The sequence below is a fragment of the Podarcis gaigeae genome (assembly GCF_964106915.1).
Source record: "Podarcis gaigeae genome assembly, chromosome: 3".
Lineage (NCBI taxonomy): Eukaryota > Metazoa > Chordata > Lepidosauria > Squamata > Lacertidae > Podarcis > Podarcis gaigeae.
In genome coordinates, this window is record NC_139680.1 from 65,506,249 (window position 1) to 65,524,992 (window position 18,744).

The 18,744-nt window shown below is 44.1% G+C and overlaps 1 protein-coding gene across 1 annotated transcript in view; it reads left to right on the plus strand.

Moving 5' to 3' along the window:
* The first annotated feature begins 643 nt into the window (after window positions 1-643).
* Window positions 644-18,744, plus strand: part of PPP1R14C (protein phosphatase 1 regulatory inhibitor subunit 14C) — a 46,190-nt gene continuing 28,089 nt past the window's right edge. The window contains exon 1 of the mRNA XM_083732856.1: window positions 644-1,129. Coding sequence (XP_083588982.1) covers window positions 866-1,129 — 264 coding nt within the window. The 5' untranslated portion in view covers window positions 644-865. The remainder of the gene's footprint in view (window positions 1,130-18,744) is intronic.

An 18,744-nucleotide genomic window follows, 5' to 3' on the forward strand; every position in this document is an offset into this window, starting at 1 on the left:
TTTAGCAATGCAGAGCATTCTGGTATCCTTAAGTGCTACATCTGATGCAAGTTCCACCAGATGTAGCTTGTGCCATCACTGCTTTTGTTCTCCCAGTATAAATCTCCCTTCCATGTAATTCGTACAGTTCCATCTTACCCCTGTTTACTTGAAAACCCCTCTGGGTGTCAGTATTTTAAAGGAACAGGGTGTCTTTGAGAAGGACCCACCTGCATGAACAACTAAACAACTATCTGACTTTTAGAAGACATTTGAAGGCAGCCCTGTTTAGGGAAGATAATTAATGTTTGATGTTTTTATCTTGTTTTTAATATTCTGTTGGGAACTGCTCAGAAAGCTGGCTGGAGAAACACAGCCAGATGGGCGGGGTATAAATAATAAAGTATTATTATTATGAACAGGTGGGAGGAAATTCAGCAGGTGAACCTTGGGCAAAGCTTCACCTGATGAATTCCAGCCTAGCCACTATGCAGTCACGAAGTGGTAGCCCTAATGAAGCTTGCTTGCTTACTTAAAGGCACAAGAGCACTGGCAACCGGGAACGTTGGTAACCCCAAGAAGCGCTCGAGGGGGGCGGGAATCTGCCTGACGTCAGGCGGGCGGCGAGTTGCGCCTTTAAGGCGCTCTCCCCGCCCCGTTTCCAGGCCGCCGGACGCCCCGCCCCTCCTTCCAAGGCTGAACCGGCGGCGAGAGCAGCGCGATGAGAGGCTGCGAGCTGCAGGTGCAGGCAGGGCTGGCAGCGCGCTCTGGCACGGCGGCGTGGCGGGCATAGAGCACCTCGGCGGGCAGCCGTAACAGAGACCCCTGCCAGCCCGAGACCCCCGGAGGATCGGGTCTCTCCGCGCAGCAGGGGCTGAAGCAGACCATGTCGGTGGCGACCGGGGGCAGCGAGCCGGGGCCCGCCGCCACCGGAGGAGGCGGAGGGAACCGCGTTTTCTTCCAGAGCGGCGGCGGCTCGTCCCGGGAAGAGTCGGTGGCCCCGTCGGCGGCGGTGGTGCAAGTTCAGCAGCAGCAGCGGCGCCACCAGCAGGGCAAAGTGACGGTCAAATACGATCGCAAGGAGCTGCGGAAAAGGCTCGTGCTGGAGGAGTGGATCGTGGAGCAGCTCGGGCAGCTCTACGGCTGCGAGGTACTCCTGGCTGGGGAACTGATCCCGGGAGGGAAGGAGGGAGCCTTCGGGGTGATCGGGGCCCGGATCCGAAAGGCAGGAGGGAAGGGCGCCCCGTCGAGGCCCCCAGACACACCCCACAGCCCTCCGCGGCTCCCGGCTGGCCGGAGAGCGCCCAGCAAGTAGGAGCCACAAGTACTTTAAATCCGCCCTCCCTGCCTCGGGAAGCGGCATCCTGGCGAGCAGGGAGACTCAGCAACACGCTGCCTCTCCAGCGCCTTCTACAAAACCGCTTTCCTGATTTGATCGCATTTTTTTTTAATTAACCTGCATGCCATTTTTAATCCTCTCATTTGCATATTGGGGATTCCTTTTCATCACGGTCGTTTTATAAATTGCACCGGAGTGTGAAGATCTCCCTGGCTGAGGAAAACGCCGGGAATGTGTGTGTGAATCTGAATGAAGCCACCTCTAAATGACATTCCCGTGTTCTGTCTCCCCTTCAGCTTCGCCCTCTTAAGGGTGTGTGTGTGTGAGAGAGAGAGAGGGGGGGAAAGCTATGCAAGATTCCCACTTCCCACAACCAAATAAAAGGGCTCGTTGTTGCCCCTTAAAACAAATCCTTGTCTATTTTGCCATAGGTGTGCTGAGTGGGGGGTTCTGGGTGTTCCTGCATGCGGCGCTTCTCCTCGGGATCATGTGATGCTCATTACCCTCCGCGCTTCTGCCTACAGCGGCTTAGCTCAAATCCTCGGCCGGCAACGCGGAGGAGCGCGCTCACTTCTATGAATGGTTTATTTGCCTCTCATTCTTGGCTCAAAACCCCACCAGCCCGCCATGCCACGTACTGTTGATAATGATATTCATTAGTGTACGCGGAGCTGTCGGTTTGCTAACCTCTCAGTGTGATCTCGGATCGCAGGTTTAAAGTGCAAAGAGATGGAAACTGTTTTAATATCTGAGGCCAGCCTTAATTTGTTAGGCTAAGTGGGCTCTCCGCTTTCGGATAATGCGTAAAATGGGGAGGACATCGCAACCAGTGAGTGCTTCTGTCAGGCTTGCATACTAACTAGAGGTCGTATGTTACTAGATGTTTCTGTAAGGAGAGGAGCATGGGAGGTGGGGTGGAGTGATTAGATATATTTTTAAATCGTGAGTGTTGCCTACCTTAATCTTGTCTGTAGTCAACTTAGTGCCAGAGAAAAAAACAACAGATCAGTGCCTTTGGGGGTTCATTTCAACGGAGTTGGCAGTCCTTTTCTCCTACAGAGAGTGTTTCATGTTGGAGTTTGGTGGAATGTGTCAAGGCTTGTGCTTGGACATGTTAAATGAGAACGTTGCTTATTCCCTTACTTACATGTTGGGAATTTTCCTGGTGAAAGAACAGTGAGTGACAGTTCAGTATGTATAATGGGGAAAGCAAGAATCAGCTCTCCTGGGGGATGATGAGTTGTCCCTAAGGAAGCCAAGTGCTCATCAGGTTAGCAAATAGTATCTTGCACAATTTATATTTGATTGGAAGAATGAATGCTTGATTTCTAACAGGACTGAATTGCTTTTGGAATTAGGTTCTTTTGACTTTGCTATGATAGTTAGCTTCTGTTCAAATAGCAAATTGGGGAAAGAGTGGTTGTGTTATTTCTGACTATAAATTTCTTAAAGAATTGAATGAGTACTGTAACTATATTACCTTCAGGACATATCTGAAGGCAGCCCTGTATAGGGAAGCTTTTTAAGGTTTAATGTTTTGCAATGTCTTTATATATGCTGGAAGCCACCCAGAATGGCTGGGGCAACACAGTCAGATGGGAGGGGGGAGTAATAATAATAAATTATTAGTATTACTATAAATAACAGCTGGGAAGGTGGTTGTTATTTAGATCAAAACCTTGGCTGTTTGGGAAATGGAAACTTGCAACTCTGCACTGTTTTCCCAATGAAAATTATCCCCCAAGCTCAATTATCCACACTCAAGCTGCTATTTTTCCAATACCTTGTCAAGGGGGATACAGGTATCATACCTGTAATATTGTCCTATGAAACAAAGAAGCTTGTGGTTGATTGTCATTGGGATTAATGGTTCCAAGGTGGGGCAAAAAAAGCCAAAACTCCTTTCCTCATCCCACCCTGACCCCCATGGTCCAGATTCATTTCTCTTTTCCTCTCCCAAATTTGAGTGCTGTTCAGTTGTTGTTGCTTTCAGCAATTTCAAAAATTGACTATTTACAGACCTCCCATATCTAGTTCTAGTGATGACCTTGGAAGTCTAGTTGTCATTGAGGTGGCAAACCTGAATCTCTGCTGAAGTATTTCAAACTCAGGGTGAGAGCTCATTGAATGTAACTCCATACAAAAATCCTGTGGAATTAGAAAACTTAAGTTAGGGCAAAGGGTGGTAGCCTAGTCAACTCACTGACATGCTAGTGTTTTGTAGCAGCTTATCTCCCTGCTGCAATGCTCTATGTGCACACACTTAAAGACCCCCCTTTTTTTGCCTCACTGAGGGCCAAAGTGGAGGTAGTCGTGATTGTTCACACATTCAGCATATTAATGGATAAAGGTCTACTTTTGTCACAAAAAGAAGTATGCTGGGAAAGAGACTTGAACTCTTTACACTTTGCCTCACAATAGTTTCAGGCACTTCCCTGCCTGTTTCACTCCAGTACATGAGGTGAACCTGGCTGGAGAGAGCAGTCATTGAATGGGAGAAGGGTAAGACATTGGTGGAGGTTCAGAATTGGATACCTCCCCTCCCTGCTTAATATGTGAATGAATTAAGCAGAAGAGCCTGGTTGGATCAGGCTGAAGGCCCATCTAGTCCAGCATCATGCTCTCACAGAAGCCTGCAGGCAGCACCTGAGGGCAATACAGTGGTACCTTGGGTTACAGACGCTTCAGGTTACAGATGTTTCAGGTTACAGACTCCGCTAACCGAGAAATAGTACCTCGGGTTAAGAACTTTGCTTCAGGACGAGAACAGAAATCGTGCAGCAGTGTCAGCAGGAGGCCCCATTAGCTAAAGTGGTGCTTCAGGTTAAGAACAGACCTCCAGAACGAATTAAGTTCTTAACCCAAGGTACCACTTTATTGCTTTCTCTACTTGTGATCCCCCAGCAACCGGCATTCAGAGGCAAGCTGCCTCTAACAGCGGAGGTGGAACATAGTCATTGTGTCCATTGTAACCAATGATGGTCCTCCATTATGGCACTCCACATGTAGCTATTTCTATAGCATCTAGAAATAGGCCAGAAAAAGCATTTGGGATGAATTCTCCTCTGTTTTATGTTCTAATGGCTTCTTGGGCATCTAGCCTAACTGAAAGCTAGTAAAGAATTAAGAACCTGAGGGCAGGCTTCATTAGTTTCTTCCAGCACACATCAAAGGAAAATGTCTAAATATTAATGCAGTGTAGAATATACATCTTCCATTGTTTTAAGTGAAGTGTACTGTCGTACCTGGAAGAAGCTTTGTCAGTAAATTGTGCCAATTTAGATCTTGTTCTGATGGTTTTGTCTTATTGGGTGGAGCTGCATAGTGCAACAGTTCCACAGCTTGTCAGGGGCATTATTCTATACAGCTATAGTTGAGTTAGGTATGGTGTTCAGTGCTTTGGCAAGACTGGTCAAGGAATCACCTGAAGTCTGCAAGATGTGAACGTGAAATGTTGCCGTGTCCTTGCCTTCTAACTTGAGTGCTTCTGTTCAAAGTGCCAGCCAGCCTCAATGATATGGAAGGTTCAAGTGGGAGAATTCATGTCTTCCTGCCCCACCTTCCACTAAAGACTCTGTGGCTCTTGGGGGAGACATTGAGTGTTGCTCATTCCTCCTTTGATCGTTTTTGGAAAGTGTGTTTAGCCTCTTTAGGTGCATCAAGGCAAGTGGTAATTTTACTGACCGTCCGGGTTATAATAAGAAAAGTAAAATATAAATACAGTATATAATTAGGGCATAAGCATAATTAATTTCAGAGACAGGAAATGACTTTGGATTCATACATGTGTTAGGTATAATTATTGTAAAATAAATGGTTAATGAAGCTGCAAGTTCTTATGCCTACAGGAAAGCAAATCCTCAGACAGATTGTGATGATTAAATGCTCAAGCCAGAAACTTGTTCTGATTTCTTCTTCTTGCCATTCTCATGGAGGGGGGGGGGGTTGTAAAAACCTATTCTATTCCAGATAATATTTTCAGCAAGAAAGGTAGCATTAAAGTTGTGCACTTTTAACATGTTGGTGCTTAAATAAGCAAGTTCTTTAATCTGAAAAGTTCACGTGTGTTATTGGCAATAACACACATTTGAATATTTGGAGCCTCTGAAAGGATGAGGCTAGAAAAGTATGCTAGAAAAACCTTGTTGATACTTGTAAGATCAGCTTGACTAGTCCTCTCATTGTAAAGGTTGCACTTTGATTTCTTGGATCAAAAGTGAATACTATACATTTGCTAGAATCTGATCAGCCCCAGGCTTGCATTGCTGGAATTGGTTTGGCCCAGCTCAGCTCCATGCAGGCACTGGCACCCACAGATTATGAGATGGTACATGGGAGAATGTGTGAATGGGTGAGCATTCCGGTGTAAGAGTTCTTCACTTTGTCCCAGGTTAAAGGTAAAGGGACCCCTGACCCCTGGTCCAGTCATGGCCGACTCTGGGGTTGTGGCGCTCATCTCACTTTATGGGCCGAGGGAGCCGGCGTACAGCTTCCGGGTCATGTGGCCAGCATGACTAAGCCACTTCTGGTGAACCAGAGCAGCGCATGGAAACACCGTTTACCTTCCCGCCAGAGCGGTACCTATTTATGTACTTGCACTTTTGAACTGCTAGGTTGGCAGGAGCAGGGACCGAGCAACGGGAGCTCACCCTGTCGCGGGGATTCGAACCGCTGACCTTCTGATCAGCAAGCCCTAGGCTCTGTGATTTAACCCACAGCACCACCTGCGTCCCTTTGTCCCAGGTTAGGCAGAACTAAATGTTAAGCTTACAGATCATAGCCATGGTAGCTGGTTTATAACACTGCAAAGGCTTTATCCAGGCATTGGCAAACTCAGCCCTCCAGATGTTTTAGGACTACAACGCCCATCATCCCTAGCTAACAGGACCACAGGTCAGGGATGATGGGAATTGTAGTCCCAAAAACATCTGGAGGGCCGAGTTTGCCTATGCCTGGCTTTATCAGATGGAAAATCCATGATGGCCTGTTGTATGATCTGCCTTATCTACACACATCAAAATACTTGTGGTGTTATTTTGGTACTTGAATATCTTTATTGACCTTAAATGCTTTTGGACTTATTTTAGATATAGCATCCCTAGTATGCCACCTCTCCTAGCTGACTTCAAGGGCAGATGTGGTGGTGGATGCAGATGACTTAAGTTTTCATTAGTAACTAAGTCCAAAAAAGCCTCAATTGAACTACCTTTTTTGTGGAACTGGACACTTCCACAAAAAAGGGAAAGCATTATTCAGTGCTGGGAAATTGTAATCAAATCCCCAGTACCGCTAAGACTTTTTTGGGTACCAAGGATGCTAGGGTGATGTAGTAAACTGACTGGACATTATGCAATGTCTACATTTGGGGGAAGGCTTGTGTGTGCATGAGAGAAGGATAAGGGCTCTTGTGCAAGGATCTAAGCCCACATGGTAGCGATTGTTGAAGACCCTGTGCTGCGCCTCTGCATATTAAGCTTCACTTGCATATCTTTTTGAGGGACCTCTTCACTTTCTTTCTAGCAACTTCAACAGCATAGAGATGCAGGCCAGTGCTCAACAAGAAGCCAAGTTCACACTGTTCTATAGCTCGTCATAACCCTTGCGTAAAGCAGTAGCCTTTGCTCTGATGCAGAGTTGCTGGCTGGATCAGTGGCAGATCTGTGGACTCAGAACAGCAACCTAGGCCCCAACACTGATGGCCAGCCCAATCATTAGTCCAGTGGCACTGGAGGACAACCCAGGTCCCAGCATCATGACCAAGCCTGAGCCCCACAGATCAGGAGCAGTGAAACATGAGACTTCCCACCCCCACAGGTCTCGGGAGTTTGTACTCTCTAAGCATGCATCTCCTGAGGACCCCCCCCCCACAAGATCCGGAGGGACCCACATCCCCAAATCACTTTGTCAATTCAGGGAGCACACCTGGATGGACTTCTCAGAAGGGCTCTAAACCAGAGGCAAAGCACTCCTTCTGGTCTCAAGATGCAGACAACAGCTAGTATCTCATAGAAACCACTTGTGGCCACTTTAAAGCAGTTTCCTAGATCAATTGTTCCTGGTGGCCGCATCTTACCCTATTTGAGAAACTGCGGCTTAGACAAGATAAATGCACTGCATTGCAAAGCAAGGTTGATGACTAATGTTGCGACTGGCTAACTTTGCCCTCCAGAATCTTAAGTGCAGGTCATTCCTCTTAATAGATTGTAGTGGGTCTGGATCACTCACGCAACACGGCTCCTAGAAGCTGCAATTTTAATAAGGTTTAGTTCACGACAAAGTAGTTTGCAATAAAGCTTGCAAACAAAGTGATGTTTAAAGCTATAAATATTTTCTGACTTGACTCTTCAGAGAATGGATCATATCTGGAAAGTGTTGGGTAAAGACTTTAAAAGCATTCTTTATGGTGCCTGTTACTTTAAAAATCTTGAAACCTGATGTGAGTGAGATGATGATCTATATTTAGAACATAAATAAATCATTATTCAGGGAACCCTTGTCTTTTCTATTTTTAAAGTAATGGATATGGTAAAACAGAAGGAAGTGATTTCAGGATGGCTAGTTACTACAGTAAGAATTCAACTTAATTTCTACAGGAAAAGGAAAATGTTCAGTTCAGTGTGTATATGCCCCCATCTGATCAAAAGAATCTTGAAACTTGATGAGGTTCATTTTTAAGCCAAGTCCCAAACACAATACTGTGTGTGTGTGTGTGTGTGTGTGTGTGTGTGTGTGTTTTGAACAGGGTCACATCAGAATACATATCAGCCTGTTTGTTCCACGGACTCTAAATGGATTGGCTTGATAGAAAAAAGCAATCTATACTTCATACATTCATCATTGTCTAGCATACTGAGGTGGGATTAATATACAATATGGGTGTTCATATTGTAGCTAATAAAAGTGGAATATTGAAGCCACTACAGGAGAACTGTGTTGCTCAGCCTGCTAGCCAAAGCATCATGGTGAATTATATTTGGGGCACTACTTTGCTGCTCTGGGAGCATTTGGCTCCTTGCTCTGGAGATGATGGTGTGGAAGAAGGGCTCATGGGCAAAGTCTGCCAGTCACTGTTGATAGTATGGAGCTAGAATGGACCAATAGTCTGACAGCTATGGCAGCCTCTGAAGGTGCATTTTTACTGCTGCTTTGGAAAGTGACATCACTTGTCACATTTTCCGCTCTGGGCAGCCCATCTCTACCACGATGCCATCCTTTGTGGAACTGTCAAAATGCCACATGAAATATTTCAGGAGAAATATGCTTCTCTGTTTGATTACTCAATTGGGTTGAAATTATGCTTTAATTGCTTTATTTTAAGCTGCTTTTAGGGTGTATTCCTAAGGGCCAAAAAGTGGCACATACAATTTATTTGAAAATAAATAAAAACCTCTTATCCCTGAGGAAATGAACTTGCAGTGGCTGAGAAGATGAGCAGGACACCCACACTTCTATCCAAGATACGTATTATTTTTGTACAGAAGCTCCAATAAGAAGACCTCTGCTGGATCAGACCAGCATTCTGCATTCTCATAGACCAACAAATAATATTGCATGCAGACGTGTATGAAAATAGGAGCTGCTCTGCTCCGGAAAGTGTGCTCATCATCCTGTTAAGTACACAGACTCCTCTTGAGGAGCAAACTCAGAAGGGCGTGTGACAAGTTTTGTCAGTCGGAAGCAGAATTGTTAATTGCAGTATTTATCTCGCCCTTTCTCCAAGGTAGTGTATATCACACTCGCCTTCATTTTGTCCTTGCCAAACTGTCCTGTGGGTAAGTTAGGCTGACAGAGCATGACTGTCCCAAGGTTACCTAGTGAGCTTCCTGGCTGACTGGGGATTGCTCAGCAGTCTAACCCCTACTCGCCTGAGCAGTGTACTGACTGACTGAGCAGCTGGGATATCACAAAGGAATCTCCTACCTCTCTCTGTTGAACAGTCTTGTGGTTTAATTCTAGAAAGAGGGGGAGTTGGACACCAGATGATAGTGCAAATAATGCTTTTCGATAAAGGGGAAAAGGCACAGGGGAGAAAGGCAAAACTGACAAGGACATTATCTTTTGGGGTAGAGACAGGTAAGTGTGTCTCTTGAAGCATGAAATAATAATAGTAACAATAATAATAATTTATTATTTGTACCCCAGCCACTCTGGGCGGCTTCCAACAAAGACCAAAAATACACTAAAATGTCACACATTAAAAACTTCCCTGAACAGGGCTGCCTTCAGATGTCTTCTGAATGTCAGGTAGTTGTTTATCTGTTTATTTGGAAGGCGTATTCACAGGGGTAAAAAAACCAAAAACCCACCTGTGTTGACCGCTGTTCTTATGTGCAGTTGTGTATGCTCTACATTTCACACCATGATGTGGGATTTTGGTTTGGCTGGGTGATCTTTGGGATTCTTTCCAACTCCAGAGCTCAAATTTGTTGATAGTCTTGGTAAAATTGCCCATTTCTTTCCCTTTGTTTGGGAGATTAGCTGATGGCTGTCAATAGCAGGCTTTAGCAGTGACTAAGAAAATAGCCCAAGACTATTTGGAGAAGAGAACCATGTCTGTCTTCCTCCTTTGCCTGGGGGTGTTGTTTTTAACTCTATATGTGAAGACATGGCAGTTTGGGAGAAAGGCAAATGGGAGCTGAGTTGGTTTTGGAAGCGTTTTGAGGTGCTGGTTGTCCCTGATGTGGCGCTGAACATTGGAACATGTGGTAGAGCGTTTTTATCCCATTTAATTGTATAGAAGCACAAATATTACACAACACTGCTGGTCTCATTCCACAATAGACTCAAACCTGAGTAAGAACTATGCTCCTGAAACTTCTCACCACCCAGAAATTGGGGAGCATGTAATAATATGATTAGTTTCTGTTGGATAATTCATTATCTCATGTAGTGCTCTCAAAAATTGTATATCTGTGTTGATGACAATTAACTTGCAGAAATATTGTAAACGCAGTTCTAGTTGAGCACATACTTGATGAGCACATACTTGATGAGCTCCTGGGATATTAAAGAGTTTTACTTTGAATCTAACCTTGTTAGAACACAAGGTTGAAGGATAGTGTCTTGGGGCCCCTCCAGATATCCTGTTTATTGCACATTCATGATGATTTGTGCTTACAGTGCTACTGGAGTCGTTAGACGCAGTCCTGCTCTCAGTGCTATTTGCACATGCAAAGGTTTTGGGATAGTCACACTTCTTCATTTCCATTCGGTGCATATTCTGTAACTTCCACTGAAATCCCATCTTTCTTTATCAGGGCTTTTTTTCCAGCCGGAACTTGCTGGAACTCAGTTCCGGCACCTCTAGGGTGAGCACCATTGCCATTATAAGAAAACAAGGGAGGCCTTCATAGTGAGTCTCAGCACCTCTTTTTCCAGGAAAATAGCACACCTCTTTATACCACAAAAGCAATTTTTAGGGCTGCTTTTGTTGCACCATAGCCCCTCTGAACAGCAGCAATGTGGTGGCACTGTGGAAGTATTGCTGAGCAAGCTAAAGCAGGATAAATCCAGCACTAATTCTCTATTATTGTGTCAAGAAGATGTTGCAGGATACACATATAATAAAACAGGTGGGGAGAGGCCCTTGATTTAAAGACATGATACTGAAGTGGGTAGGGAAATGTTTTGTTCAGGTGTTGGGAATGTTTGGCTGAAATACAACTCTTATCAGCTCCAGCAAGCATGACCAATTGCCTGGGATGATGGGAATGGGAGTTCAGCAATATCTGGAGGGTCAAAGGTTTCCCACACCTGGTTTTGTTGGGCATGTGCTTCACCCAGTGGCGGAGCAAACCAATTGGGTGGTGTGCGTCCGTGCCCTGCGCCCAGGGGCGGAGCCAGCTGCCTGTGGGGGTAGGGCCAGCCACTTGCAGGGCGGAGCAAGCCAGGGCAGGACACTCTGCAGGGCCTCCAAGGAGTCTGCCTGCCTCCTCCCACTCAGCCGCCCTACAGCTGAGGGGGAGGCAGTGGGCGGACTGTTTGGGGCAGCCCGGAGCCTTTGGATGCCAAAGCCATCATGTCACTCCCAGGAGAGACACATGGCTTGGGCACATTGCAGGCCCCGAGGTGAGTGCTGCCCTGCATTTTGTCACTCCCCTCAGTGGTGACACCTGGGGAGGCCCGCCCCCACTGCACCCCCCTTCCACCGCCCCCCCTTCCACCGCCCCTGGCATCATCCACTACAACGTATTTTCAGAGTCTGTGCCAAAATTGGAGTAATTGGAGGGTCTCCTTGCACCCTCTTGCTAGTAAGAAAAGAATATTTTTTGGTGTACTGTTTCAATACATGAAAAGAGTTTAGTTGCAGAAACTGAAGTGATTCTGAATAGCATATTCTGAGTCAATAGCAGACAAATTGCCTTTTGTGCAGATGTGTAGGCTTTTCTTACACCTACATTCAGAATCCAAAAAACTCACAAATTTGACTGGATACTACAGATTCTGTCATTCAACATTTTGGAGGGCAAAGCTTTTTGTGACCATTCATGTAAGATAAAGAAGGAGGCAGCTGTCCAATTCAAAAGTATATGATAGAAAAGTGATTATTGTAAAAAGCATATGAATATTCTTTATCCATTATTTTTGTGTACTTTATGCAATAAGTATTGTACTGAGCTGTTCTCAGTTGGCAAGGCAGGGAAGGGGTTAACTAAGCCAACAAACTTAAAGCCCCCTCAGGAGTGGATACTCCTCCCAGTTTCAGGAATTATTTCCTGTCTGCTTCCTCCAAAGTAATGTAAGGACAAGGGAAGCAGTATGAAGGAATGACAGTAATTGTTTTATGGGCTAGTAAGGGTAAAAAAAATGTTGTCCATACCTGGTTACCACAGTATGTGAAATGAACAGTTTTTGTTGAGAAACTGTGTCCCAGATTAAATCCTATTGACTTGTTTGGAACAAGTGCCTACTCTGAGGATCAAGCTGGTTTTTGCAGAACTCCAGGGTTGAGGCTCAGTGGCAGGGCGAGTGCTTTGCATGTAGGTCCCCGATTCAATCCCCAGACTCTGAAAGACTAAAACCTGGATAGTCACTGGCAGTCAGTGCAGACAATACTGAGCTAGATGGATCAATGGTCTGCCTCTGTGTAAGGCGGCTTTCTGTCTTCCATCACTTTCTTAGCAGATCATCATGCTGGGTCCTGGGTGTTTTTTTTTGGTGTGCTGCTAAACCAGGAATAGGCAAACTCCAGCCCTCCAGATGTTTGGGACCACAATTCCCATCATCCCTGACCACTGGTCCTGTTAGCTAGGGATGATGGGAGTTGTAGTCCCAAAACATCTGGAGGGCCGGAGTTTGCCTATGCCTGTGCTAAACTGATGAAAGTCTTTAAGATGACATCTTAATACATATGCTGTGGCAAGATCACGATTAGACAAGCCTTCATTTCCCTGTTCATACAGCATCTGAGGGTGGCTCCAACAGTAAAGCTATGGATACGTATGTGACATCTGGAATTGGTGTCTGCCATGTTAAAAAGCAAGTCAACAGCTCTTTAAGTGAAAACTGCCGAAATCACCTGCAACCAGTCCTTAAGTGGCACTTCATACTGAACAAATTCCTCCAACACTGCTGTTACAGATTGTGGTGAAATCTGCTGAACTAGGTGTAGGTCTACTTCAAGTAGCAAGGTTCTCCAAGCTGACGGCATTCTTCAGACTTGGAAGTGGCTGTCAAAGCTACTTAACCCATGATTAATATTGGATTGAGTTTAAAGCATGTATTTCCTCCTCTGGCATTCGGAGCATGGCATGCAAGAATGAGGCTATGCAAACAGTATAAATGAATGGCTGCAGTTGTTCCCTAGATCAGAGGAGTATTTCAGGCTTGATCAGTCTCTAATGAAATTATAGTATATTGTATATTTTCCATGTTGGGAAAGCTCCTTCATAACACATCATCTTCTTCAGAATACTTGCCCCAGGCTGCAATCCACTCATTCCATTCTTCTCTTCTCTTCTCTTCTCTTCTCTTCTCTTCTCTTCTCTTCTCTTCTCTTCTCTTCTCTTCATGATGACCCTTCACCTGTCAATTGGGGTTACAGTCCATGTTTGGGGAAATTAAACCTTGGTGGATTATCTTTATTTAAGCAAGGCCCATCTTGTACCGGGGTAGAAAATAAACATATACTATCCATAGCTAGTCTCATTGGGCTCCTTCTATATATCCATATATCTATATATCTATATCTAAAATTTATTTTTCTGTTTTAAAAAATGTACACACCTAAATAATAAAACATTACATGACTGACAAAAAAGGGGTCACTAGGAGGGTAAAATACTAAATATATTATTTTACAGTACATAATAACGAGGTGATGACAGTAAACCAGTCCATTGAATTCTTCCATAAATCAACTTGGAAAACACAGAATGATATGCAAGAGGCTACTTTCTGTATGTATAAGAGTAGAGAAGAGGAAAACTTCAGGATTACATTCTTGTACTCTCCAGCGATGGGAATCCTCCTCACTGCATAATTGTCGTCCTCGTGGCATAATTTAGCCAGCAGAAGTCCTAAAGCGATTTATAGAAATTACATACAATATATCATCAAATAATGATTAAAACAATTTAATGGAGAACAAATATTCTGCAGTTTGTATTGCAGTTTCATCTTCAGTATTTGGTATGTAATGAACCTGAACCACAAAAATGTGATAATACAGACATTAAGAAATCTAAACATGCAAATACACTCTTTGGGGGAACATGTACACTAAAGTTATTCTCTAACAAGATGCAATTACCCAGGGTTCTTTTTTCCTTCAGAATGTGGTACAGCGGAGACCGTAGTGTCTTTAGGATATATGGTTTATTTTCACATATATACAACCTGAACATACAACATCAACATCAACAGCCCAAGAGGATCTTGTTCTCCCAAAGCCCCAGCCTTGGATTCAAGCAGAAATCATACATCCCTCTGGCTTTCTCTGACTTCCCAGTCTGCAGCTCCCCACCCCCCCAGCTTCTAGTGCACATTACTTAACTCTCAGCTCTCAACTCTGCCTTTGTTCTTCTAGCTACCCATGAGTTGAATGAGGGGCCCCTTCCCATTTGTCTTCTCATGCATAGCCCCTTCCTTTGTTCCCTTAATGGCCCATTACCTGGGCTATCACCTCACCAGGCATCTATACCATGAATGAGAAGGGGAGCCAGGCATTCTGCCTACTACTCCCCTGAACTCAAGACAATGTCTTGCTTGCTGCTTCTTATAACAAACTAAGGTGTTTTGGCATTACATTACAAATGCTGTGTTAGCATATCTTGAGAGCAAATTTCATTGAAGCTAAAGAGGCTTTCAAGTAAAGGCTTCATGTGATACTGTGAAATGAACATTTTCCTTTCAAGTCTTGTGTCTTCACAGGTTTAATAGTGAATCAACATAGGCTGTATGGCTAGATGTTAATGGCACCCAAGTGTGTGTAAACTCATTTTGTGACCTACTTTAAATCTGGCTTGTAGTGTTTTTCCATCTCCTGGAATTTCATTCATGTTAGCCAATGACTGATGTATTAATATTTATATTTGTCTGCACCTACTTCAGTGAATCCTTCTCACCTGACTTATCTGCTGTGCACTTCAGAATTGAGCTGGTTGCTATGGTTACCTACAGTCCTGGTTCAGAGGCTGCATAAACAGTATGTCGCAGGCCTTTTGCAGCATTTAGGGTGGGTTCTCATGTACTAAAATCCTCCCTGAATTTGCAAAATCTAAGTAATTACTGGCCAATGGCCAGTACCTGGACATGGTTCTTGAGCAGGTGGTCACAGACCAGATCCAGGCGCTCTTGGAGGAAACTGATTTTCTAGATCCATTTCAGTTGGGGTTTAGGCCCAGTTTTAGCACAGAAAGTGCTTTGATTGCTCAGTAGGATGACCTCTGTTGAGAGAGAGAGAGAGAGAGAGAGAGAGAGAGAGAGAGAGAGACGGGAGAAATGAGTCCCTCTTAATTCTCCTTGACCCTCTCAGCAGCTTTCATACCATCAACCATGGTATCCATCTAGAGTTGCTGTCTGACTTGGGGGTGGGTAGAACTGCTTGGCAATGGTTGTGGCCCTACTTTGGATGGTCATTTCCAGAGGGTGATGATTGGGAAGTGCTGTTCAGCTCCATTGAGCCTTCAGTGTGGGGTTTCTCAGGGTTTGATTTTACCCCCCATGCTGTTTAACATCTACATGAAACCACTGAGTGGGGTAATCCAGAGTTTTGGAATACATGGTCAGCAATATGGTGATGACACAAAGCTCTGCTTCTCCTTTACATTGGCAGGTGTGGCAGTGGATGTGCTAGCCCTTTGTCTTGCCTCAATATTGGATGGGATGAGAGCCAACAAACTGAGGCTCAGTCTAGATAAGACTAAGGCACTATTCGTGGATGGTCAGACTGGGTGGATGGGAGGTGGCCTGCTCTTGATGGGGTTAAAAACCAATGGAATGCTTTGTCACATATCTTTAGGCACCAGGCAAAACATTGCTCTTCTCCCAGGCTTTTGACTAATTAAACAATCTATGGCCTTTTAAACCGGAGAGATACTGTTTTTGTTTGTTCCTGGGTTATGTATCTTGGTGTTTTTATCTTGTATAAAAATTAAATAAAAAAATGTACTGAGAAATGCCCAATCTACTTGCTTTTCTTTGTGGTATTTGATAATATACATTGTGTCTGTCATGTAGTGTTGGCAGCAGGTCAACGCTGTGTGACAGTATGTAATGTTTTGCAACGGTTATCCACGCCTAGCATATTTGGTGATACCACTGATAACAGCAAACAACTTTTAGAACTCATTAGCTACTAGATCAATTTCAAGTAAAGCTGTAAATGTTAGTTAGTGTATTGTTTTCAGTTTGTCCTATTGACTTCCATTCTGCTGTAAGAGAACTGCTTGCACTTCCTATTTCTGTTGCAAATATGGGTTTTGATGAAATATTAGTGGTCTAGTAGGAGGCGTTAAGGTCACCTTTGACTTTAAGAAAAATCTGTTACACTTATACAATGTTCTTGTTTTTGTGTGATTGTATAAGGTAGGGTGTGGTAGCCCTTCCCATTGGCTATTTAGACAAAGGCATTTGTAAACATTGCAGTTATGGTTAGGCATTTGCAATCAGCCTTTGCTTTTGAATAACTGCTCTTAAAAATCCAGCTTTGGTTTTAGTAGGATGAGCATCTTTGTAGGATCTGGACAAGTATAAACTTAGATCTATGTACTGCAGAAAAGTGAAGTGGGGAGCAAAGATGCTAAATGTATTCCGGTCCTAGGTTGGCAACATAACAGCATTTTTACACACACATCCCTGCCACACAAACACACCATCTTCCTAAAACTCTAGCTAAAGTAGCACATACAGGTAGAACTGTATTCCATGTTCTCTTCATGCTTTCTTACCATTAGCCTGGTGCTGAGTCTTCTCTGTGCTTGTTCCCCATTTGTGGGAATTCCCTCTCTAGTGAGATGCATTTCTCTCTCTCATTGTTAATTTTCAGAAGGAATTTTAAAAACATTCCTGCCTACCTGGGCATTTGAGACTTGAAAGTTGCTGTTCCTGGCAGTGCTGAAAGAATTGGCTGAGAGAATGTGATTGTTTTTAATGATACTAATGTGTTTGCCACCCTGGGCTCCTTTTGGAGAAGGACTGGGAAATAAATTGAATAAATAGTAATATGACATTTAAGGTATTTTACAATGCTCCCCTAACATGCCAAACGAGTCTCATCTGCAATCTGAAATGAAAATAAAATATGAAAAGGCACAAGCATCTCTGGTGGTGGAACATGGAATAGAACCGCTGTCTTATTTTACCTTACTGTTTTTTTAAACAAGATTTTCATAGCACTCTTCATCATATCGAATTTCATGCTGGTGTAGAGTGCAAAACAAATTTTGAACAAAGTCCACATACTTTGATACCTCCATAGATCTCTGGGTCATAGCCAGGGAAGGATACATGCCTGGGGAAGGCTGTGCATGGTAGTAATTTTTAACCTTTTCAGACTTAGGACCTACCTGTAACCCAAAACATGGGAACCCACTTCTTCTTCCTTACTTTTTTTAACCCTATATTTGTATGATGTTGGTAATGTTGCTGCTGTTGCTACCGACCTTAGATCAGTCCATGACTCAATCATGTGTCTCAACCCAATACTTGAAAAGCAGTGGTCCAGGGAATATTCAAGTCCATCAAAGTTCAGCTCTGCTTTTTAAAATTAAAATTAAAAAAATGCATGATTAGCAGTGGCATACAGTGAATTTTTTCACAGGGGAACAGGGAGGGCCAGAGGCAGCAGCTTGCGAGGATGATTGTGGGGCGGGGGCAATGATGTCATGCACATGAGCAGCACACGTCCCTAAGCCAGACAGAAGATTTGTGGGCTTTGGGAAAGAGGTGCCATACCTCTGACAGGATCCTGGAGCCCTCCCGCCTCCTTCCCAAAGGCAAGCAGGCTTTGGGAAGGTGGTAGGAGGGCTTTTGGACCCTTTAAAGTATCACACCTTCCTCCCAAAGCTTGGGCAGAAGCTTCCTGGACTTTGGGAAGGAGGTGCCAGGGGAACAGTTAGGGGACTAGCTTAGTCCACTGATGGCTAGCATTCTTTCAGGCAGAGAAATCAGGCATCCAGAAAAAGTGCTACCCAATTCCTCTTATGTAAACCTGATTCTAGTGATAGTCAACAAGCGTGAAAGCAGTGTGATGCTTGATGAGCATGCTTGTATTCATTCATTCATTCATTCATTCATTCATTCCTTTTTATTACATTGTTTTAACATCTTAATTTTGCTTCATATACTTAGATTTTTGTTTTTGTTTCCCAGCCCCCTTCCCAAACTGGCTATAACATGTGCATTCGCACACCCCCCCGATCGCATGTTTGGCAGTTGAGGATTGAAAAAGCGCCATGCCCTGAAACATCTTACAAAAGCATGTTTTAACTATACTTTATGCAAAGTGCTTGTGAACTGTGTCAGATGTTCCTCCTTTGGAGCCCACCCACCAGGCCCATAGCTTTCTAGGTTGCTTGAAACTCCTCTTTCTTTTTGTGCTAACAACACATACCTGAAACAAAAATAACCTGGTTAAAGCAGACATTTTTTGTACGTAACGATTTCCTGTGTTTCAGAAATAGGCACAGTTACTAGGGAAAGCTGCACGACTACTCAGCCAATTGCAGAGTAGGTCAGGCCAGTTTCTCAGTACTGTAGAAAGTTACTTAGAAATTGATATAACTTAGTTTACCTCCAAGGACGCATGGACAAAGGCTAACATTTATGAACAACTGACTTTGTTTTCATGCTTCTCAGTGAGAAAGCAAATATGTACAAAAATGGAAAACGAAAAGACAGGAGGGGGCGCCACATAACTCGAAAGGGTGGGGTGCCTCAAAGATGTTCCAGTGATGGCTCAATGATGGTCAAAACTCTTGGGACAC